Below are 25611 nucleotides of genomic sequence, written 5' to 3' on the forward strand. Positions count from 1 at the left end.
CCAGTCAGGGAAGCAAGAGAAAGTACCAAAGCTGGAGTTGAAAGACTTGCACTCAAGCCCTACTTCTGCTACTGCAAAAGCTTCCTGACCTTAGGCCCCTGAGCTTAGTTCTCTGCATCTTGCTCTCCTCATCTACAAAATGAAGAGATTGCTCTAGATGTTGTTCAGGGGTCCTTCCCACTCTATGGGCCTCTCATTCCGCATGCTGCAGATCTACCAGAGTCAGCACACTGTGCCCTTAGAGACCTCAGTTGAGATCACAACGTTGCCACTCACTAGCTATATGACCTTTCTGAGCCTCAGTTTCCTTATTTGCAAGCTGAGCATAATCATCCCAATTTCACAGAACAGTCCAGGGGATTAAATGATTATAATATACATGTAATAAGATCCCATCAGATGACTTAAGGTGCTCCAGTGAAGGGACTGTTTATGCTGTGAGTTGATGGCACTGAAAGTATCAACAGGGATGCTGAGGCACCAGAGACTCACAGAGGCAGTGAGCTGTTACCACTTCTGGAGCAAGAGATGTGTGTTAGTTTCTTAGGGCTGCCATAGTAAAGTACCACAATTGTCTGGCTTAGCAGAGATAATGGTTTTTTGTTTTTGTTTTTGTTTTTTGTTTTCTTTGTTTTTTTTAATAAATTTATTTTTTATTGGTGTTCAATTTACCAACATACAGAATAACACCCAGTGCTCATCCCGTCAAGTGCCCCCCTCAGTGCCCGTCACCCATTCACCCCCACCCCCCGCCCTCCTCCCCTTCCACCACCCCTAGTTCGTTTCCCAGAGTTAGGAGTCTTTATGTTCTGTCTCCCTTTCTGATATTTCCCACACATTTCTTCTCCCTTCCCTTATATTCCCTTTCACTATTATTTATATTCCCCAAATGAATGAGAACATATAATGTTTGTCCTTCTCCAATTGACTTACTTCACTCAGCATAATACCCTCCAGTTCCATCCACGTTGAAGCAAATGGTGGGTATTTGTCATTTCTAATGGCTGAGTAATATTTCATTGTATACATAAACCACATCTTCTTTATCCATTCATCTTTCGATGGACACCGAGGCTCCTTCCACAGTTTGACTACTGTGGACATTGCTGCTATAAACTTTGGGGTGCAGGTGTCCCGGGGTTTCATTGCATCTGTATCTTTGGGGTAAATCCCCAATAGTGCAATTGCTGGGTCATAGGGCAGGTCTATTTTTAACTCTGAAGAACCTCCACACAGTTTTTCAGAGTGGCTGCACCAGTTCACATTCCCACCAACAGTGTAAGAGGGTTCCCTTTTCTCCGCATCCTCTCCAACATTTGTGGTTTCCTGCCTTGTTAATTTTCCCCATTCTCAACTGGTGTGAGGTGGTATCTCATTGTGGTTTTGATTTGTATTTCCCTGATGGCAAGTGATGCGGAGCATTTTCTCATGTGTCTGTTGGCCATGTCTATGTCTTCCTCTGTGAGATTCCTCTTCATGTCTTTTGCCCATTTCATGATTGGAGAGATAATGTTTTCTTATAATTCTGGAGGCTAGAAGTCTATGATCAAATTGTCCACAGGGTTGGTATCTTCTGAGGCCTCTCTTCTTGGTCTGTAGTGACCATCTTCTCCCTGTGTTTTGGTTGACCCTCTGTGCCTGTTTGTCCATATTTCCTCCTCTCACAAATAAGGACACCAGTCATACTGGAGCAAGGCAAAGCTCGATCATCTTAGTTTCACTTCACACCTCTTTCAAGGTCTTATTTCCAAATCCGTTCATATTCCAAGATACTGGGGGTTAGGACTTCAACATACGAATTTGAGGGGAACGCATTTCAGCCCCTAACAAGAAGGAAAGGGAGGAGATAATGCTGCCAGAAGACAGTGAAGGATAGAGCCATGGCTGCCCAGCAGAAGCAGAAGCTGGAGAAGACACAGGCCCTGTTGGAAATACTGCCCAAACTGGAGAGTCCGTGGGAACAGAACACCCTCTCTTTCCAACCCCCCTCCAGTGTGTGGCAGATGCTTCCAACCAGGAATCGGCCCCCAGGGATCCCAGGTAATTCCATCTGTAGGGAAGTGGCTCTCAGGGCACAGAGAAAAGCAGAGAGTGGAGTCGGAGCAGACAGATGGAGAATATGCCACCTGGAGAGACACCTGGCACATAAGAAATGTTCGAGAAGTGCTTCTTTCCACTTCATAAGTGTAGGGAGGAGAGTGAAGAAGGCAGCTGTGAACCCTACCTACCTCACTGGTTGTTTTGCAGTACCTGCTTTTTCTTTGAGCATGTGAATAATGAAGAGACTCATAGTGCACCCTTCCATGTGGACTCACTTTGTTTAAGTTTGAAATTGCAAAAAGCTTCTTGCCCTTTTTGCACCCCATTAGCTCAGCATTCAGCCAGGCTCCAGCATACGTTCAGCTGGTCAGCATTGCTCGGCCATCCACATTGTCTCACCCTTCTTGGTAAGTAAATGAGATATGATCTTGTGCAGTGGAGCATCTAGCCAGACTGGTAGGGAGAGTCGGGCTCATTATTTGTAAAAAATTAAAATCTCCATGCCAACAAGCTGGTCAGCAGGTCTGACTTCTATTCAGCGAATAATTACTTTTCTGTACCTGCAAAATGTCGGGCTCCAGACCTCCCAGACAGACTCAGTAGTGCTGTCCTCGGTTCTGGTGTCTACCTCTGGCTTTTCTAAACATCATAATATATTCCATTTTGTTCACTGGTAATTTTAAGACCCACTTTTTGGGATCTCTATATTCTTTCCCATAGACAGCTCCAGAAAATACTTTCTTCTTGCTGGCAGAGGTAGGCTGGAGAGTCTTTAATAACCACCTTAATAACAGTGGCCTGGGCATGGTCAACAATGTCTCTATTCAGTATCTGTCATCTCCCGAGGTCTGATGGCCTGGCCATGGTAGGCTGGCTCGTCTCAGAGCTGGTCCTGTAAGACACTCCATCTCCCTGTGGGTTTTCTGGGTGGCGGGAAAGCCAAAACTATAGCCTTTCAGCAAGGATGGTTCCTCCTGCCATGGGTATTTCTTATCACTTGCTATCTAAAATGGGCAAAATCACTTTACCTTCTACAACTTAATGATTATCTGAAAATTTGCCCAAACCTGAAAAATGGCAGTAATAGTTTTGGCCTAAGACAACAGCCAAGGGCTCTCAGAATCAGGTGGATTTGGAGTCTGGGTGCTGTGTTCATTTCCTCGGACTGCTGTGTAACAAAGTGCCACAGACCATGTGGCTTCAATAGTTTATTCTTTCAAGTTTTGTTTTGTTTTAGTTTAAGATTTATTTACTCATCTGAGAGAGAGAGAGTGTTGGGGCCAGGAGGGAGGCAGAGGGAAACTCAAGCAGATGCAGGCTCGATCCCACAGCCCTGAGATCATGACCTGAGCCAAAACCAAGAGTCAATGCTTAGCCAACTGAACCACCCAGGCACCCCTCATAGTTCTGAATGCTGGAAGTCCAAACTAAGGTATTGTCTGGGTCACACTCCTGCCCTGCCTCTTCCAGCTCTGGCAGCAGCAGGTGGGCCTTGGCTGCGGCTGCATCACTCCAGTGTCTGCCTGATTGTCACATGACCTGCCCTCTGTGTCTGTTCCCATGTCTTATCAGGGCCCTGTCATTGGATTAGGGCCCAGCCCTAAGTAGTGTGGCTCATCCTAACTTGATTATATCTGCAGAGACTTTCCCAACAAGATCCTATTCACAGGTCAGGGGGTAGGATTTGGACATACCTTCGTGGGGGGACTCACCACAACAATGCTTTTCCTCTGCTTGTTATTTGCAAAGCACACTCTCTGGCTAAGAAGATCTACTTGTAGAATCTCCTTGGATCTGTGCATCTGACCAGAAATTATCCCCTCATTTTGGCCCAGGAGTCTAGAAGGACCAAGGAAAGCTGAGAGATTTAAAGAGTTTGGTTGAACCAAAGTGGGGAGCAGGGGACAAAGAGAAAGCCCAGGGGAAGAGTCAGGTCCTGAGGAGCCTCAAGTGTTGTTTACTTCATGCCAGTTATTTTACTCTGAGCCAGCCACTTAGCCTTTCTGAGACTCAGTTTCCTCAGAGAGATGAGGATGGGGTGGAGGCTTGGATTGATAACGTTCTGAGGTTTCTTCTAGTTTAATATTCTTTGATGCCACAAACCTTCTTAGCCATATCACAATCTTAGCCAAATACAGTCTGTCCAGGGATACGTATATTTTTGAACCGAGCCTGCCTGCCCAGCAAGCACACTTCTCTCTGTTTGAGTACCCACATCACCTGCCAACTCTGGTGTGTAGAGACCACGTGAGTTTTCCATCTCCATATATCTGGTGCCTGGCACGTGGAAGTTCCTCCATAAATACTAATTGAATGGATAAGGGAGTGAGTGAGTGACCACCAGCCTTTTATGAGGTCTGCGCAGCCCTTTGTTCACCATCCCTGCACACTTTCAAAAACCCCAGCAAATTCAGGCTTCAGGTGGGAGGATTTCCATTTTTTCTCTTTCTCTCTGCTCAAGAGCTTTTGGAAAGGAAAAGATTTTAAAAAACAAAAAGTAGGAGCTTTTAATTTATAGGATCAAAAGTAAGTCCCAGGTAAAATCAGCAGGGGATTTTAAATTAAGTGGTTTTTAATAAACTCACCTTCTGTTGGGTCACACATGAGAAGAGAGCTGTAGCGCTTCAAAGTGGGAGAGAGGGAAGTGGTGATTTCGAGGGTCATTTTCAAGAATGTTTCCGGGATGAAAGCCCCTGCGTTCCCAAGCCACTGGGACAGAAGTACGCACAGTGCCCACTTACAGCTTTGTTTCTCTGGTCCAAACCAGCAAAACCACAGGAAGTGCTGAAGGACTAGGGAAACAGATTTGTATCTTCGTGTGTTGGCCCTTGCAGGGCAGATTCCAAGCCAAGGAAATGCAGACAGCCAGTGAGGACTCAGAGTGAAGGAAAACCAATATCCTACAGATTCCCAGGAGGAAAGGGGAGAAGAGGCCCTGGTAAATAAATCTGGGAGATGTTGGATACAGTAGCCCCCTTTGAGGCTCACCGGGCACCCTGATGCAGCCAATACTGTTTATTTAAACCACATGTGTCTTAAGCTTAATTTACTGACTTAACCCTGTTTCCCACACACCTGCTGTAACACACTGGTTCAGTGTGTGTAGTCACTGTGAGTTTAGGAACGGAGGTTGAATCTGAAACCTGCTCTGATCTCATCTAAAGGAGGCACATAGCCTCCGTTTCTCCTTCTGAACTAAGGAAGCATGGAGTCTGCCTTGACCAGGCCAATCTGAGCCGGATCGTTTAGCTTGACTATAGACTGGAAGCACATTGCTTGGAAAGAAAAAGTGGTAGACTTGTTCTGAAACAAAAGCCTTGCATCATGCTGAAGAGTGCCTGCAGGAGGCGCTATGACACACCATGATACAGTTGAGTGGGCTCAGAGTATAGTTGAGTGGGCCCAGGCACAGAGATGAGGGCCTCCACACCACACACCGGGATTGATGACAGGTCAATTCTGAAACACTTGTGCTGATTGGCATCTCTCTTGGCTGGCAGGCAGCCACCCATGCCTTCATGAATCTGATCGGGCCTCACCCTGTGCACAAACCCTCCCTTTCCTGGCCTCATGGAACACTTGGTCTCCCTGTGAATTTTCACACAAGCAAACTGATCATGGCCTGTGGTCTTCACAGACACAGTCCTTCAAGCATGTACTTCTGGTTTTCCAGGAGCTACCTGACTTGTTTCATCTTGAGACCGCAGATGTAGCTACATCTTGCCATATCTAGTCATGAGCATGCACACGGACACACACACACACTAGGAAGTAGCATGGAGTGGTTGAAAAGCCACAGATCAGAGAGTGAGACTAATTTTGCCACTCACTAGCTATGCATGCCTGAGCCTTGTCTCGTCATCTGCAAGATGGGGATCACTCCATCCACTTTGCAGGTCTGTCCTGAGACTTGGAGGGTCTGTAAGGAAAGCCCTCATCTCTAGTAGGCAGCAGTGTTACCAGCACCATCACCACCTCCCCATCTCTTCTCCCTCTTGCAGTCCCCTTGGTAAGAACCAATATTTGGCTCATTTTTAAAAAGCATTATTTTCTCCCTCCTCTCTACAAAGACCCCCACTTTTCTTTCCCTGACATCTTGGCTACGGAGCCATTGCTGCATATTTAATTTAAAAAGCAGAAATATTACCCTCTGATCCGCAGATGAAATGCCCTACTGCTGGACCAGATGTTCACGGGAGAAGCCTTTGATTTTTAATTTATTTAGTGTTCGTCTCTCCTGCTCCCAGCACAACAGCTGAAGGTAAAGCCCTGCAGGCCCCATGCCTCCCAGTCAGCTCCATTGGGAGCCCCTGTCACATCGAAGGCATGCTGCCTCCGTGCAGAGTGCTGGCCTCCAGAGCGAAGGGCTCGCCCCATGCTCCCAGAACCCCGATGGCAAGTATGGAAATGGGCGGATCATGTAGCAGCAAATGCCAGGCAAAGGCCAAAGTCAAGCTTTTTGGCACCACCATCCCCCTGAGAGCAGGAAAGCTTAGTGTCACAATCTAACTCCGGGCAAGCATTGCAAAGCCAAATCTGCGTCGTTTCAGCTCGAAAGGGTCTAATTTCAGAAGGAGCCATTTTCATCATTTTAACCAGAATTCACTTAAAAAGCTTGCTCCCACATTGCATGCATGCACATAATTTGTACTCATTCTAGTGGGAATTATGCAAGTAGAGTGAGTGATAATTAGACACCTTAATGAGGAAATGTATAGTTTCTGTAACTGTTATTTATAAGCTTTTATGTACCACTTCATATTTTCAAAGGCCTTTACAATCATTAATTAGGCTATCTCCCCAGCACCATAGGAGGGAGGTCAGTAAACAGCTAGAGTTATGTTCTCTCAGAAATGTTGTTTTTCAGCACTTGTACAATGTGTGTGCAAACTCCTAACCTTTGAAGAAACAGGCAGATTCTCTCATTCAAGCGTATCCAAGTGATTATATGTAACAGTCTATACAGAGACTCCTTAGCTGCTTAGGAACATCCTTGATGCACCTAATTTTACTCGCGATAAATTTTCTTTCCTTTATTATTATGTTTTTTGTTCTTATGGGTCTTATCCCTTAGCTGTCACTTAAGAGCCCGAGGACCTCCTGATCATGCTGGTTGGGATACCATCAGCTTCCTGTTGGACAGAAGACTTCTCAGGAACATGGGCTTGCAGATATTTCAGAATTTTTAAGTGTGCAGGGCATTCTGCACACAAGGGGATTTTAAATATTTTTAGAAAGATGAGTGAATTTGGACTGGGAAAATTACTAGGTATGCATATTTATTAATTAATATTTCTCAGTTCAGCCATATTGAGCATTGCGCTGGCTGTTCTAGATACTTCTTAATGTCATAGGATTTTTACTTTGAGGTAGGAAAGAATAGCTCATGGCATATACCAGATACTTTTAAAGATAGACTCTTTTTTTTTAAGTCCTCATAATCATGTTGGAGTTAATGCAGGATTGTTCCCATATTTTACAGAGGAGGAACTGGGGCTCAGAATCCCAGTGACTTTTTTCAAGAGATCTTGCTGGTAAGAGAGAATGTTAGGACTCAAAACCCTTCTGTTTTCAAGTCCACCTGAAAAAACTTGGGGCTTCCACGTTATAAACAGCTTCCTCTTCTGTGATAGTGACAGAAACATCTATGTTCCCAGAATCCATTCCACAGCCTTAGCTTGAGGATGTGGGGATATTTATTGTGCAAATAACCTGTTGTTAATTACAGATTTATGAGCAAAGACCAACGTTTTCACCCATGCTAGACAATTTAATGTGGCCACTTTTTAATTTTCATTTTTTGGGCGAAGAGAGGGAAATGGTTCATTACCTTTTAATGTCTGCTGTTCAAACATGGTAGAAAATATTTGCTGTCTGGTAGGGATTCACATCCCTGAAAGGATAAGCCTGTCTGGTCTGACCTTCACCTAGATGATTGTATCCTTTAGCTTTTAGGTTAGATATCATTTATTTCAGGAAGCTTTTCCCTAATGCTTCCCTCCACACTCAGATCACAGTCTATTTCCCTTACTGGGTCCCATGCTTCTTACTGCATCTTTTATCTGTCACAGTGTTTGCATTTTTCTCAGTTGCCCATTTCCCTTTCCCATTAGGCCTTGGTCTCTAAAAGCAAGGGCTGTGTTGTACAAACTGCTAAGTTACCAGCTAACCCGGTGACTAATAGGAGGTGCTCAAAACACACCCCAGATGAATTATACAAGAAATAACTTCTGAATGCAGGCCCCATGGTTGGAGACCAGACAGGGGCCCCACTGGTTTGTTTGACATGTCAAGAGAAGCTCTTTACATATGGCCAGGTGGTAGGTGCTGGGAGCCCTGAATCCCATGAGCTCATGCTGGCCTGCGTTGGCCAAGTACACATTTGGCATTAATGTTTACCATGAGGCTGTCCTTCAAAACATCGAGACAGGGGCGCCTGGCTGGCTCAGTCAGTAGAGCATATGACTCTTGGTCTTGGGTTTGTAAGTTTGAGCCCTGTTTTGAGTGTGTATAGATTACTTAAAAATAAAATATTAAAAAAAAAAAAAAGCATTGAGACATATTCCATAGACCCTACTGACACATGGAGGACACAGTCTTCATTAGTTCTAACGTTATAGGATGCAGACCCTTTCCCAGATGGGGCAGCAGGAGGCACTTACCATGACATTGGAGATTCACCTTACTTCTTAGCACCTCACTGCTCACATCTATCCAAAAGCAGTAATAATGACTAGCTGGTCTCCTTTCTAAGAATGTTATGGAGTCAGAAGAGGATAAATGTGGAAGCTCTTGAATACAGAAGCTGACAGTGAAGTTCATAAGCTTTGTAACATGTTTGCTCATGAATTTTTTTTGGGGGGGGATTCTGTTTGAATCAGGGAATGGACAGTAGTATATTTAGTAAACATTCTGGGATTCTAAGGAGAAAAACTGCATATTGGCTTGTCAAGTTTGAAAAGAAAGAGTTAGTTAAGTGCCAAGTTGCCATCAGGCCATGTTTGCTGGAAGGAATGGTCTGTTGGAAGGAAAAAATGTAAATCGTGGCAAGATGGTCCTGGTGTGCCCAGCTAAGGAATTAACAGCTTGTTCTTTAGACTATCTAAGATACTTGAGGCCTTTGAGCCTATGAAGTGACTTGATAAAGCAACCTTTTAGGTTGGCTTTTCTGAAACAGAAAAGTTGTGGTCACTCCTTTGCTCAAAATCCTTCACTACTCCTAGGTGTCCTCAGCAGGACTTGCCAACCAGTGTGACATTGTGCATGATAGATGCAAAACAGTGATCCCTTCAGTCCTGGGCGCCCCTGAATGGGCAGCCAGATCTTGTCTCTGGATCAGCCCTTCCAGCCACAAGCAAGTTATAAAGATATCATTTTCTGTGTAAGAAATGACATTGAAAATGGTTGGAAGGCATCCCTTTTGCACAGATCCAAGCCCTTCCTGACCCATACCCCACTCACTTGCTCAAGGTCACATCCTGACATTTGTCCCAAAGGGCTCTATTTCAGCTGTCCCACCATCACACACACCTCTTCCCACATGCCCAGTCCTGCTGCTCTGCCTTTGTCCATGTCTCTTCAGACATCCCTGCCTTGTCTGCCTGGCCTGATCCACGCCCTGGATCCTGGCTCACTAAGGCCTCCCTCCTGCATTCTCTTGATAAGTGTTGTACATCGTCAGTGTGCACTTGAATCATGATGGTTTGTGTGTCTTCCATGGATGGGCCTGGCCAAGACTGAATGGTCTCCACCTAGTAAATATATGTTGAATTAATATTGAATGAAACCCATGAAACTGGGGAAAGTAGGGAAGAAAAACACATACAAGTCTGTTTCAGTTGTTTGCACAACATTGGTGCTCACTAACTACTGAATGAGTCAGTAAAGGAAGAGACACAAAAGCCATTTTAAATATAGACTCCATGGGACACCATGATGGCCTGAATGTAAGAGAGGAGGAAGGCGGATTGTTTGAGATGTTTTGGGACAAGCAGCATCCTCAAGCTTTCCTTGTACAGTTTGGGAAGCTGGACCTCAGCTAAACCCTCAGATGTATATCTAACAAATTGGGATTAGGCTGTTAATTGCAACATTGTTTATATAATAGGAGAAACCTAGGAAACAGCCCGAATGTCGTTCATCAGGAAATGGTTAACTTGTGGTAGGGTTATACAGTGAATGAAGTGATTGCAATGAATAGACTAGATATTGAAATCTTCACATGGTTAAGTCTTAAAGACATAACTTTGGGTGAAATAGAAAATTAGAATTGAAGGTAGGCACTCTGAGACACTCGAAGCAGCATATATTGTTGATTAATACATGCACAGGGAGTGAAACTTTAAGCGCATGCATGGAAGTGAAACCCAACCACCTCGGGGTAGTGGTTACCCTTGGGAAAAGGAGCCAGAGTAAGATGAAGGACCTTTGATTTATCTGTCATGTTTTATTATTCACAACAAATGTGGCAATATATTATTAGCATTTATTAAACTGGGGTGGTGGGTATTTGTCATATTTGTTTCCAGACTTTTCTGTTGGATTGAAGGGCTCGTGCTTTTAAAAATTAACATCACACAACAGAAAAGGCTGGGTAACCGGGAGAGTAGCCCCACTTTTCTGCATCTAGGCTTCTGTTCTAGACGCCCGCCTCTTTTCAATGAGGCTGGCAAACGGTGGAATCACACTGGCCACAGAGGATCTGCCAAGTCTTAACACCATTTAAAAGCCTCAATTCTCGGTTCAGCCCCTGAGACTGATAGATCTCTTGACATCTTTGACATCTCTAGAGACTTGAAAATGTACATTAATACCTTCCATCACTGTTTATGGCTTCTACCCATTTTCTCTGTATATTAGAGCATCCATCCAACCTAATTACAATTAGTTTTGCAATAAGATTTAATGAAATTGTCTTTTGAGTGTTTGACTGGGATACCCAGTGTTTGGGATGAATTTTCTTGAATCCATCACTGTTTTCTCTTGGTTTGTAACTATACATTTTAATTTTCTTTCTCCCCCAAAAAAGCAAATAGTATTTGCATGGCGAATTTCACTCTTTCTAAAAGTGCTTCCATGAACAATTTCATGTGATGTCCTAGAGCTAGCTTACACTGACTAGGGGTGGGGGGAGTCAGTTGTGTGCATTTCTTCCCAACTGGGTGTTCAGTGACATCACGTTGGTAGCTTGAAATCAGCCAGGGTGGGAGTATTTACACCATGGGAATCAGCAAATGCTACCAATCAAGTTTTAGGGTTTTTTCTCTGGAGAGCTTGTGGTTAAACATTTACTAGCCTTCCATTAGGGGGCACAACAGCTTCCTGAGCTGCACAGGGCAAGTAGCATTTTTCTCATTTCACAGATCCAGAAAACCAAAAATCAGAAAAGGAAAAAGTCTTGGCCTGAGTCACAGGACTCCAGGGACTGGGGCTCCAGTCTGTGTGGTGTAGATGAAGAAGTGCTGACTTCGAAGCCAGGCAGATCTGAGCTCAAATCTAGTGTAGCTTCTCTGGTATACTGTGAATTGTTCGGGTGTCTGACTTAGCCTTTCAGTTTCCCCACCTATAAAATAAGGATGACCACATCTAGCCTGTAGGATCTTGTGAGCATTAAGTGAAAAGATGTGTGCAAAACCTAGCAAACCACAAAGGAAACATGCAAAAGAATGTAATTTGACCTTTTGACTTACGAGTGCAGATCTGTGTATTACCCCATTCTTAACCATTGCCATATTTTTTTTAATTTCAACTTTACTAGACCAAACACCTCTGACGAAATGGTGACTTTATTTTTTCTCCAAATACGTGCCCCTAGAATATGTTTGTTTTTTGTTTTTGTTTGTTTGTTTGTTTTTTTAAGTCTCAGAGTTGACATTTATGTGTGATTTGGGGAATCAGTTTCTTTCCAAAAATCTTAGAAATGTATGTACTAGGTATCAACAAAGATCATTCGTCAGCTGCCTAGAGTTTTCTCCACTGGCCATTCCTCCGAGCTAAGCATCCTGAGCAGGATTGGTGTGGGGGCCCATGGGTGCTACAATTCCATGCACCAAATTAACTGCAGTGGCCTGCGGGGAAATTCTCCTGCTGGCTCCTTGTGTTCTGTGCTCTGTGCCTTCTCTGCCTGCTCCAGCTGACCTGGGAGTAGACAGCTGCGCCTCAGTCATTCAGCAAAGCCAAAATGTGCCTTTTTTTTTTTTTTAGACTTGCACTAGTTAATTTTTGCCTGAGTGATAAATGTATTTGTTTTAACATTTTGATAACAGAATACGATGACAGATTCTCTCCCTACACTGTCCCCCATTGACTCAAGTCCCTCCCCGTGAGGACTAACAAAACAAAACAAAAATGGAGCTCATCTTAAAGACCTGGCATTAGCACTGCTTTCATTGTATTTTACATCTGTGTCGGTTGTAGGGACCAGAGAAGACTTTGGAAGTCAGAAACACTGGATCCAGCTCCTATGGATTGTCAATAAAAATTTGCAAAAAGCAAATTGGCCAGACTTACCTAGAATAAAATTGCAGAGGAGCTGTTTTATAAAGATAAAAATGGCATATATTGTGCAAACACCTTCCATCAGCTAAACCTTGGAAGGTTATCATATTTCCGGAAAAAAAAACATGGGGAAGAACCTAATGCTTATAGGGAATGTGCTACATATCAGGTGCAGCCCTAGAGTCTTTTTAAAAATAGTGTGGCAAAATATACATAACATAAATATACCATTTTAACCATCTTTAAGTGTAGAGTTTAGAAGCATTAAGTACATGCACATTATTGTGCACCCATCACCACCATCCCATCTCCAAAAAGTGCTAGGCTGTTTTGCCCATTTCACCTAGTGTTTGCAGCAGCCTTGGAGGCTGTTGTAATGTTCTCCGTACACTGAGGAGGCTTCAGAGAGAATGTTTAAAGTCTCATACTGAGACACTGGTAGAGCCTGGGATTGAATCCAGGTGTGTTCATCTCCACAATATGGACAGGTGTGCCAGGCTCTGTGTCTTACTACTGCTTTTCCCTTCTCCATCCTATGCTGTTGCCCAGGAGTGATCCTGCTGCTTCTGGATAAACTACGGAAGATGAAATGGGAGCAGATGTGGAGGCTGACTGCAGAGAGGGAGCTGATGGGCATGCTGTCCACCTCTTAGCTGACCAGGTGAGTGGCCATGTTAGAAGGTACAGTTGTTCCTGAACACCCTTGTACTGTTTCTGAAAGAAGCTTGAAAATAGATGGGTCTGAATTATTTTTCCACCGATTGCATGACTGTGCCCTGAGATAGATCTACCTTATGCTTGTCTGCCAAAGACAACAGCCGAGCTTGTTTGTGAATTCACTGTCCGTTCTGCAGACTTTGCACACTGTATGCCAGGGATGATGCTCAGCAATAGGATTGCAGAGATAAGTGAAGGAGGCAGTCCTTGGCCTCAGAGAGCTCCTAGTTTATTGAAGCAGACTGATAAGTAAATGGCAGTCAGATGTGCTGAGAGGCGGTCGCTGTCTTTGTCTTGCTGTGAGATGCATAGCTCCACTCCTGTAACTCTGGAGTACCATAGCATATTTCCCAGATAAGATTTCATTTTGCTTTTCTCACTTTTAAAGCAACACCTTTTGCTTAGAACCTGTGCTATGACCTTATCCTCCAGGGAAATGCATTTAAATGGAAGGGACAAACTGCCTGGCAGGGTTAACTGACTTCTAATTCAGGCGATCTGAAGAAGCCTATGCACTCCACAAAACCATTAACATAAATTGATAAAAATTCCGTTTCTCATTTTTGCTAGGAAAATGCAGGTGCCCGAGCCTTTGACCTTGGCTCTACCAGGGTCACACATTTAGACTTTGAGTTCCCTGTGGTATAGCTGGCCGTGTTGAAATGGAGATAAGACTTCCCTGGGTCCTCTGCATTTTATCCTTTCCTCTTCATCCAAAAAGCAAGCTCACTCCCATGTTTTTGCTCTGTGTTCAGTGGTCCGATTCATTGTATTTTTGCAAAGTTTTCTTTGCAGAGGAAGCAAGAAACTCTATAGGGTTACTATACTTTTTTTTTTTTTTTTTTTAGCATTCTTATTATTCAGTATTTCCCAAGCAACCAGAAACTAATTTCCTTTTTCAAACATGAGGCCTGGTATAATGAATGAGTTAAAAATTACCCAGGTAGCTGTTTTAAACCTGAGGGGAAAATTGTCCTCCATCATCATATTTTAAGTCAGGTCACAATGACTCAAGTGTGTCCCCAAAAGCTAGCAATTGCATGTCCGTGTCCAATGAGGATAGTTTATCCAGCCATCTCCTTCTGCAAAGGCACATAATTCACCTCCCGGCACCACCTGTCAGCAGCTAGTTAATAAGTATGGCCTGGTGCAGCGAAAGCTTGGACAAAAGCCCTGAAAGAAGGAAAGCCTTCCTAGAAAAGTCGGAGTAGGATTTGGAGGTGGGGGGTGTGTACTCGGGTACCATGGCCTGCAGGAAAACAAGGCGCATCCATCATCGAGTCCACCAAGAGCCCCAGGAAGAGCTGCTAAAACAGGATCTATAATTTGTCTCAGCCTCTGAGTGAGTGGAGCAACTTGTCATCATGCAGTTTCCTCTCCTGGAGGCTTGGAATGGATGACACAGGGCTCCTCGATGAGGTGGGAAGAGGGGCAGAAAAGTGACTTCATTTAATATAACCCAGCACAGGTAAGAAAGATACTTCCTGTCTGCTCCCACATCCCCTTGCCTGATGGCACCTTATGAGACCAGGAGAGCCCATGAGCATCAAGTCAGCGTGGGGCATCCCCCTGTCTCTATGCAAACACAACTGCTTGGTTCTAGAGCTAGGAGAAGCAAGAGGAAATGCCTTTGCAGTGCCAGCCAGCCTACGTTCAGAGCAGGAGGTTCAAGAGAGGCCCTTGCACAGGAGGTGGTGCACTATGAGAGTTGGCATCCTAAGTGAAGCCCACCTGACTGTTTTGACTGTGTCTGGCTTTTATCTCGCAGGATATTTTCAACGCTGTCATCAAACAGAACCCCTTTCTCGTGTATCAGCTCCCCTGCTTCTGGAACGTGCAGCTGTCGGACCATACCCGCTCTGAGCAGTGCTACAGGGATGTGTCTGATCTGAAGGTAGAGTAAGGACAGGCTACAATGGGTGTAGGGCAGACCTTCAAGGAGGAAGAGGAGGAGGAGGAAGGGGGGGGTGTCCAATAATAGCAGAGGGAAGCTGGATGGGGAGGGCTCTTCAGGGGGATGAATGGCTGAGCTTTTTGTGCAGTGTGGTGAGAGAGATAAGGGTGTCAAAGGGCAGAAAGACTGTGCTTTTCTCCTTTGTTTTTGTTGGGTTTTTTCCCCTCTTGTTTGAGCTTTCTGGAAAGCATAAGGCCTCCCTGCATAAGAACCAGCTTGCATATGGTTATTCTTCTTGCCACCTGCTGCCAGCCGTTTTGGTTCATGTCAGCTCCCCAAATCCAGTCATTTAACTCAAACAAAAACATTTATTGAGGGACTACTCTGTGCCAGGTGCTGCAGACGTGAATAACTTCCATCCTACTTTCAAGTAGCTTGTGGCCAGAAGAGAGACACGTGTGAAGAAATGAGCCAGGGGTGAGGGGAGGACATGCACACCAGGTGCTGTGGTAGGTTTTCCCGGGGGGTGGGGGAGGCACCAACACAAAAGGCTCACTCTACCCCCGCAGCAGTGATAGTGATGGAAAAGCCTTTAGCCTCTAGGTACCAAACATCGTAGTAGGGCCTGGAAGTAGAAGGATGAACATAGCCATGACTTTTAGGCAACCCACTTGAACCATGGAAACCTGTGTAAGGTAGAAGAGCCCACAGTGACCCCCAACCGCCCAGCTGAATACAAACAGGCCCATTAGGTGACCCACCTCAAAATATCTGTAAGCCCTAGCTGACCAGTGGTTACTGACACCCGGACTCAGGTACCAAAGCAGGAAAAATCCATATGTCCCCATACCTCCTCACCCCCCCTTCACTACAGCCCCACCACAGCCTCCAAGCCTGTCTGCCAGCACATGTGTTTGCCTCTCTGGCTATATCAGACAGGAAGTAGACAAATGCAACCATAGAGAGCTTAAGTCATTTAATTTTTTTTTAAGGATTTTATTTATTTATTTATTTATGAGAGAGACACACAGAAAGGCAGAGACACAGGCAGAGGGAGAAGCAGGCTCCCTGCAGGGAGCCCAATGCGGGACTCAATCCTAGGACCCCAGGATCACAACCTGAGCCAGAGGCAGATGCTCAGCCACTGAGCGAAGGAGCCACTCAGGTGCCCCTATGTCATTTAAATTTATTGGCATTGCAATAACAATCATTAAAAGTTTTATGAAAGGAAAAACCCAAACTTTGCTTTCCAAATAAATCCATCTTTTCCAAGTAGCTTTTGGCCCATGTCCACAGGTGTGTGTTGCCTCTTACGTATAGTCCCAATGCACATAGAATTCTGTACTCTTCTGTTAATGCACCACTCCTGTTACTCTAGCTATTTTCAAATTTTCACAAATATAAACTGCTAATGAACAGGCTAAAGTTCACACCTTTCCAGCAGTGAAATCACCTAGTTAAAAAGAAAGAAACTTGTTTTTGTTTTCTTATGTACCCGAAGTCCCTTACAAAATATTAGGAAGTGTTTAAAACAGAAGTACCTCCATCATTCATTCTTTCAATCAACATTTATGCAGTTTCTTCACTATGTCATGTATTTCTTAGACATAAGGAAAATATATGACGTACTCAGGAATATTTCCAAGACTGTCATGAATTGGAATTTTAAAGGTGAGGAAAATAAAATCAACCCTGTAGAAAACACCAAAAAGTACCAGATTAAAAAAAAATTTAATGATTTGAAAGCATAGTCTATCAATCCATAAAGTAAATGCAGTAAGCAGAGGCCAGAAATGATGATAAAGTATGGATCCAGAAGGATAAGCAAAAAGCAACTAGATCTGGGGTGCCTGGGGAGCTCAGTCGGTTAAGTGTCTGTCTTCAGCCCAGGTCATGATCCCAGGGTCCTGAGCTCGAGCCCTGTGTCAGGCTTTCTGCTCAGCGAGGAGCCGGCTTCTCCCTCTCCTTCCTGGAGCTCCTCTTTTTCCCACTATTTCTGTCTCTCTCTCAAACAAATAAATAAAATCTTAAAAAGAAAAAGAAACTGGGTCTGACATTGGCTGGGTATTTGCTAATCCTTGGGAACTAAAGGCCTGGCTTAAAAGTAGGTAACTACATAATTTACTATATAATTCGAACAAAAGAATGCTATTGTTAGCGACACTGGGACATTAGGCCAGTCAGGAAAACTATATGTGTAACCTTTCCATTGAAAGGCTGTGAGTGGGAATTTGGGTTCCAACCCCAAGGAGGACCGTTAGAAAATCCTTGCTGGAAGTCAGGATCCAGGAAAAGTGAAATCCTCAGTGGATAACAAGTTTAAAAATATCTATAGGAGAAGATGATAGAGGTGTTAATAAAACATTGTTAAATGTTTTATCCTTGGCTTTAGGTAGAATAAGAGGGAAATGTTTCCCCTAAGAATTTCTCATTTCAAGCTTGTGCTCATATTATTTGAGGGAGCTGAGATTGTACGTGTAGAACAAAAATAGGAAGAAAAAAGTGAAAATGTGCCAGGCACCTGGCAGAAGTAAACAGAAACCTGATCTAGAAGAATAGTCTCAAAAACAAGAAAGACTTGAATGAATTCTTTAGATGAAGTTTCAAGAAAAATGAGTTCTCATTCCATAATCCCTAAACACAAAGGGAAATAAGCCACCATGAGAAAGGGCAGAAACTATAGAATTATTTTTTCCTTTTTATATATATATATTTTTTATTGAAGTTCAATTTGCCAACATATAATCTAACACCCAGTGCTCATCCCGTCAAGTGCCCCCCTCAGTGCCTGTCACGCAGTCACCCCATCCCTCCCCCCGCCTCCCCTTCCATTCCCCTAGTTCATTTCCCAGAGTTAGTAGTCTCATGATTTGTCACCCTCTCTAATTTTTCCCACTCAGTTCCCCTCCTTTCCCCTATAATCCGTTTCACTATTTCTTATATTCCCCATATAAGTGAAACCATATGATTGTCCTTCTCTGATTGACTTACTTCACTCAGCATAGTACCCTCCAGTTCCATCCACATCAAAGCAAATGGTGGGCATTCGTCCTTTCTAATGGCTGAGTAATATTCCATTATATATATAGACCACATCTTCTTTATCCATTCATCTGTCAGTGGATATCAAGGCTCCTTCCAGTTTGGCTATTGTGGACATTGCTGCTATAAACATTGGGGTGCAGGTGTCCTGGCAAGAAACTGTAGAATTAAATCTCAAAGACTTTAGGTATGAGACTCATCAGATATAAGACATAAGGGTTTTTATTTTGTGTAAGAAATAAAAGAGAATTAAAATGATGGAGGAACAAGAGAGTCTCAAAGGCAAATGGACCTATTTGGATCAAATAGTCCTTTTAGAAGTAAAAAATATAATTATTGAAATTACAAATTAAATGAATGTGTGAAGCAGTAAATTAGACTCGGCTAAACAGAGAATACCAGAAGAGATGATAGCTGAAGAAATTATCCAAAACCCAGCACACAGGGAGAAAGAGAAGAACTGAGAGAGAAGTTCAGATATTGGAATATGTCTAATTAAACTGTCAGAAGGAGATAATGGAGAAAATTGGAAGTGAGGCATCTTTGTAGTAAGTGGGAATTTTCCAGAACCATTAAAAAGTATCCATACATACAAGCAGTTTAAAGAAAGAGAAGGCTATGTTAGATCTATAGGAGTAAGATTGCAACACCTTAAAGTGATTTTTTAAATAACTAAGAGAATAAACAGATTCTCTACAAAGACATTGCATGTGTAGAATAAGAGTTCTTAGCAACAACAACAGAAGCCAGAAGTGTAGAAGTAATACCTTTACTGTGCTAGGTGACCACAACAATACATTGTATACCTAGCAACACAAGAGAAAGAATATCCAGATAAGCAAAAGCAAAGAGAATTTACCACAAACATAGCTCTGCAAAGAAACTTCTAAAGGATTTATTTCAGGAATAAGGACTGTGATTCCAGGTCCAAGAAGGAATGCTGAACAGACAAATCAGACATATGTAGGAATTCCTAATAAAAATTTCTAAAAAGTAGTATGTAACTGTGGTCTTAGAAAGGTTATACCTAAAATAACAGCAATATCACATAAGTCAAGAGGAACATGATTAGAAGAATTAAGGTATTCTAGAATCAGTGTTTTGTTGGAGAGGGGAACGAAATAATTTTAGGTGCTAAGGTAGCTGTGCTTGCTAACCTTTTAAGCTTAAGCTCTATGAATTGGGAAAAGTGCATAATTTATAAATTCATGGTAGGTGAGATGGTGAGTGGAGTAAGAAAAACCAAAACAACCAACCAAAATATCTCCATCTTTAGAAAAAAAGAGAAGAATGCAAGAAAAAATGACAGCATAGGAAAAAGAGAAAGCAAGAAATCAGATGGTAGAAATAAGTCTAAATATATCAATAATCAAAAAAGCAAACTAAGTTTGGGGAGGAAAAGACACATTGTCAGACTGAACAGGAAATAATATTCAACATATGCTCTTTATAAAAGATATACCTAACACATTGACAGTTAAATGTTGGAGAAGGAAAACCAAGATAACTGTCTTGGTAGCAGACAAAGCATTGGTAGGTGTAGAGATGGTCATTTTAAAAATTAAAAGTTTAAGGGTGCATAGGTGGCTCAGTCGGTTAAGTGTCTGCTCAGGTCATGATCCCAGGGTCCTGGGATTGAGCCCCACATCGGGCTCCCTACAAGCCAGGAGTCTGCTTCTCCTTCTCCCAGTCCCCCTTCTGTGCCCTCTCTCCTCTCTCTCTCTCTCAAATAAATAAATAAAATCTTTTTATTTATTTTTTTTAAGATTTTATTTATTTATTCATGAGAGACACAGAGACAGAGAGAGGCAGAGACACAGGCAGAGGGAGAAGCAGGCCCCATGCAGGGAGCCCGACGTGGGACTCAATCCTGGGTCTCCAGGATCACACCCTGGGCCGAAGGCGGCACTAAACCGCTGAGCCACCCAGGCTGCCCTAAAATCTTTTTTAAAAGTTTTCACTAAGAAGATACAAGAACTCTAAACTTGTATACATTTCATAGTATGGCATGCATATAGATATATTCATACACACACATTCAAAGCTCAGTAGAACTCCAGAAAATAAATTGACAAATCTACTATCATAGTAGAATATTTTAATGTATCCTTATCAAATATCAGAAGATCAATCAACCCAAGAAAGTGGATTAAAAATATGGAAGATTGAGGTACACAGTTAAAAATCTTGATTTATTGGGCAAATAAGAAGTCTTGTACCTAACAGAGAATATACACCCTTCTCAAGCTCACATGAGACATTTACTATAAGTAACCATGTTCTGGACCATAAAGCAAATCTCAGTATGTTTCAAGAAATTTACATACATACACATAAATTTGAACGTGTGTGTGTGTGTGTGTATATATATATATTCTCCAGGACAGTATAATTAAATTAACAGCAGTAAGATTTTTTTTAAATATATTTGAAGGGCACCTGGGTGGCTCAGTCAGTTAAGCATCTGCCTTCCCCATAGTCCTGGGATGGAGCCCCACGTCTGGCTCCCTGCTCAGTAAGGAGCCTGCTTCTCCCTCTCCCTTTGCCTGCCGCTCCCCCTGCTTGTGTGCCCTCTCTCTCTCCCTCTCTCTCTCTCTCTCTGTCAAATAAATAAATAAAATCTTTAAAATATATATATATTTGATTAAAACTCAGAGCATACTTTTTTTTGTATATTTATTTATTTATTTATTTTGTAAATTTATTTTTTATTGTTCAATTTGCCAACATATAGAATAACACCCAGTGCTCATCCCATCAAGTGCCCCCCTCAGTGCCCGTCACCCAGTCACCCCCACCCCCCGCCCACCTCCCCTTCCACCACCCCTAGTTTGTTTCCCAGAGTTAGGAGTCTCTCATGTTCTGTCTCCCTTTCTGATATTTCCCACTCATTTTTTCTCCTTTCCCTTTTATTCCCTGTCACTATTTTTTATATTCCCCAAATGAATGAGACCATATAATGTTTGTCCTTCTCCGATTGACTTATGTCACTCAGCATAATACCCTCCAGTTCCATCCACGTCAAAGCAAATGGTGGGTATTTGCTATTTCTAATGGCTGAGTAATATTCCATTTTATACATAGACCACATCTTCTTTATCCATTCATCTTTCGATGGACACCCAGGCTCCTTCCACAGTTTAGTTATTATGGACATTGGAAACCATACTTTTAAATTACTCATGGTTCTAAGAAATCATAATTGAAACTGACACCTACTTAGAACTGAATGAAAATAAAAACGATACATGTCAAAATTAGTGAAATAATACAAATATATGAGGAAATTTATAGCCTTAAATTTCATATTAAAAAGAAGGGAAAAAAGAAGAAAGGCTAAAAATTAATAAGCCAAGTCTATAACTTAAGATGATAAATAAAGAACATTGGAACAAATTCAAAAAGTAAAAGGCAGGGCATAAAGAAGATTGGGGCAGAAATTGATCAACAAATTATTCTACAAAGTCCAAAGTGGGCTTCTTGAAAGGAACTGATAGAATAGGCAAAGCAGTGGCAGGACTCATTGAAAAATAAAAAGAGAACTCACCAATAAATAAATAGGAAGCCATAAATGCAGATTCATGTATTCAATCCCTACATGTCTTTGAGCCAATCATCTTTCTGAGTTCTAGAAATACAGCAGAAATTAAACAAAAGTTTCTTACCTTGTGGAGTTTTCAATCTAATATATAAAGATATAAATAGATACAAATATATAATCTAATATACTGTGTCCTATAATATATTAAATATAATATATTAAATATAATTATAATAAATTAAATATATAATATTATTATGCTATAATATATAATTATAGGACATATTAAGAGAATGCTGTAGACAAAATTATGTCAAAAGTTTGAGAACTTATATAAAATGAACAAAATCCTAGATATGTATAAATTATCAAAACTGGCTTAAGGAAAAAACAAATTCTGGATTATCTTCTAGCCATTAAGCCATTTTACAAAGTACACAGTATCCCTAAATGATGAGTAGAGATAAGTGCTACCATTTTTTTTTTAATCAAAAGATAATTCCAGGACTCCTGGGTGGCTCAGTCAGTTAAGCATCTGCTCTGGCCCCAGTCATGATCCCAGGGTCCTAGGACTGAGCCCCCTCATCAATCTCCCTGCTCAGTGGGGAGTCTGCTTCTCCCTCTCCTGCACCCCCTGCTTATGCTCTCTCTCTGTGTCAAATAAATAAATAAACAAAATCTTAGAGTGATAATCAGGGGCCCCTGGGTGGCTCAGTTAAGCATCTGCCTTTGGCTCAGGTCATGATCCTGGGGTCCTGGGATCAAGCTCTGTGGTGGGCTCTCTGCTCAGCAGGGAATCTGCTTCTCCTTCTCCCTCTGTGCTCTCTCTCCAATAAATAAAACATTTTTTAAAGAGACAATTCAAATTTTAAGTAAATTTCCAGAGAATAGAAAAAGAGGAACACTTTTTAATGCATTTCAATGAGGCCACAATATCCTCAATACCAAAATCAGACATGGAGAGCACAAGAAAGGAAAACTAGGCCTGTCTCACTCATGAGAGGTTTGCAAAAACCTTAAGGAAAATATTAGCAAATCGAATTAAGCCATGTATGAAATAGATAATACATCATGGCCAACTTGGGTTTATTCCAGGAAAGACAAGAGTGATTTAACATTGAAAAATCCACAAGTATCATTCAGCATGTTAATAGATTAAAGGGAAAAAAAATAGATTAAAGGAGAAACAGCATATAATCATGTAAATAGATGCAAGAAAGTGATTTGATAAAATTAGATATTCACTTATGACAAAAACTCTCATAAATAGTATCCACTGAAAACCTACAGCAAAGTTTTGCTGAGCATCTGCTTAGGGATGTGCTAATTAATTAGTAAAAAAAAGACAGAGAGCCCAAGAACACACATACGTATATGGAAATGTGGTATATAAGGAGGTGGCTTGCTGGGAACTGGAGAAAGAATGTAATCGTCCACCAATGGTACTAAGGCATCTGATTATCCATATGGAAAAATGAAAACTGATCCCTATCTCATATCATGCACAAAATTAATTCTGATAGAGACTTAAAAGTGCCAGGCCAAATTAAACTTTTATTTTAGAAAAATTAAATAACTGGCCTGTGACCTCAGAATTGGGAAGAATTTCTTTGACAAGACAACAAAAGCATATATCATAAATGAAAAGATCAGCAAATTCAGCTACACTGAAATTAATAACTCTCACCAAAGTAGCATCAATAAGAGAAAAGAAAAAAGACAGTGTCAACATATATAACTGACAAAGAACTAGTAAGTGAAATACACAAATAGTTCTTACTAATTAATAAGAAAAATGTGTAAAAGAGTCATTTCACTGAATTGTAAAGAAAACAGCCAGTAAACACTTAAAAAGATGTACAACTCTTTGTTAATCTGGGAAGTGAAAATTAAAACCACAAATAATTTCACCCCCACCAAATTGGAAGAGTGGTACTATCAAGTCTCAGTTGATCTGTAGGAAGTCTCTAGTCTTGTTGACAGAAGTGTCCATGGATCAGCCAAATTGAAGCAACACTTTAGCACCATCTTATAAACTTGAAGTAGTACATATTTTGCAATATAGGCCTTGGATGTACGTGGTCAAAAATTGAGAAGTGGGTGAGCTTCAGAAGGAAGCATTCCACGTTCAGCTGTCAGGGGCAAATATGACAAGACATTGAAGCAATCCCTGGGTTCTTGTAATAAATGGACATTTCTTCACCAGGCAAAAGTACAGGAGACTTCTAAACTCTCAAGTCTTATTTTCATACCAAAAATAAAACCATAAAATTTCTGTAAAAATCAGTGTTACTGAAGATCTTGACAGTCCTTAAAAAAGGAAGGAAACTCTGACATGTGCTACAACATGAATGAATCTTGAAGATATGCTAAGTGAAATGAGCCAGGCACAAAAGGAAAATTATCGATGGTCTCACTTATATGAGATACTTAAAATAGTCAAATTCATAGAGAAAGGAAGTGGAACAATGATTACCAGGGGCTGGGTTGAGGGGAAAATGTGGAGTTAATGAGTACAGATTTCTATACGAGACATTGAAAGAGTCCTGGAAATGGTGGTGATGGTTGCATAACAATGTAAATGCACTTAGTGGCACTGAACTATACACTAGAAAATGGTTAAAATGGTAAAATTTGTGTATATTTTACCTCAGTAAAAATAAAATCAAGGGTGAGGAGGACCTTGGTGGATGTCTTGTGCAGATGATTATTCTTAGCAGGATTAGTATGAGTTTCATTAAAGAAACCAGATAGGTATGCATAAGCCAATATCTTTGACATGGTATCTGAGAGCCTCTAAATTGGCAGTCACAAAAAGGAAAAGTCAAGGCACCATAAAATAGAGAGATTTTCTCTGTGAACTTTCAACTTGGACATTTTATAAATGCCAGCAAAGCTACTAGGTGTCCAAGTGAAAGTGTGTCACGTCTGCCCATCACAGATATACCAATGCATTCATGCATTTACTGGGTAGTTACTGTATGCCAGGCACTGTTACAGGCCCTAGTGATGCAATGGGAGACAAAACAAAGTCACTGGTCACCTAGAGCTTAGATGTTAATGTAGCAGGTGGCTACGCCACTTTGACGTTGCTCAATGATTGGTTAAGTATTGTCACTTTGAACCTGTCAAACAAAGTAACTTGTGAACTCTTTTTGGCAGCCTATTCTATGTTTAAGTAGAGGACTTTCAAATAGGAAAACCAGGAAGACAGAGTCAAAGCAAGTAACTCCTCTCTCTCAAGATAAACCTAAAAAAGAATCTGAATGTCATTTTACCCACTAAGATCTTGTCTAACAAAATCTTAGAATCCTTAAATATACCAACATATAAACATGGGGAGAGAGTTAAGGGATGAAGGAGAGCTGACAAGTCTAGGTTCCACCCTTGGGGCACATCAGGGTCTGGACGTTGCCATGGAGCCTGAGGGCCCGGTTCAATAACAAGGGGTGTGTGTGTGTGTGTGTGTGTGTGTGTGTGTGTGTGTGTGTGTCCCTCCAGGCCAACCTGGGCCTCAGAGTCCAGGTAAAGGTGCATCTTCTTCATTTTCTTTCTTCTTCCTTCTCCCATCCTTTATGTCCTCCATCATATTCAACGGTTAAGAAGGACCTCCTATTTCTGGTTCCCATGTTCTCCATGGGGAATATACAGATGAATCCTGAACCCTGCCCTTCATCAGCTCACACTCATGCTCCAAAGGGTAGCCCACCTAAGAAGCCCCACCTGTGGGTCACACAAGCCACCGGCACTGGGTCAGCTGACTGAAAAATGTCGGTCCAGGCAAGAATCCTAAAAATAGGTTAACTTTGATTTGCTTATCTCTTCAACCAAGGCCAGATTTTTCTTTTTGTTTTTGTTTTTGTCTTTGTCTGCTATTGCA

The 25611-nt window shown here is 41.9% G+C and overlaps 1 protein-coding gene across 1 annotated transcript in view; it reads left to right on the plus strand.

Moving 5' to 3' along the window:
* The window catches only part of LARGE1 (LARGE xylosyl- and glucuronyltransferase 1), a 478727-nt gene that overhangs the window by 381619 nt on the left and 71497 nt on the right, over positions 1-25611 (plus strand). The window contains 2 exon segments of the mRNA XM_049115330.1: positions 13087-13202; positions 15023-15148. Coding sequence (XP_048971287.1) covers positions 13087-13202; positions 15023-15148 — 242 coding nt within the window.

This window comes from Canis lupus, chromosome 10, assembly GCF_003254725.2.
Source record: "Canis lupus dingo isolate Sandy chromosome 10, ASM325472v2, whole genome shotgun sequence".
NCBI lineage: Eukaryota > Metazoa > Chordata > Mammalia > Carnivora > Canidae > Canis > Canis lupus.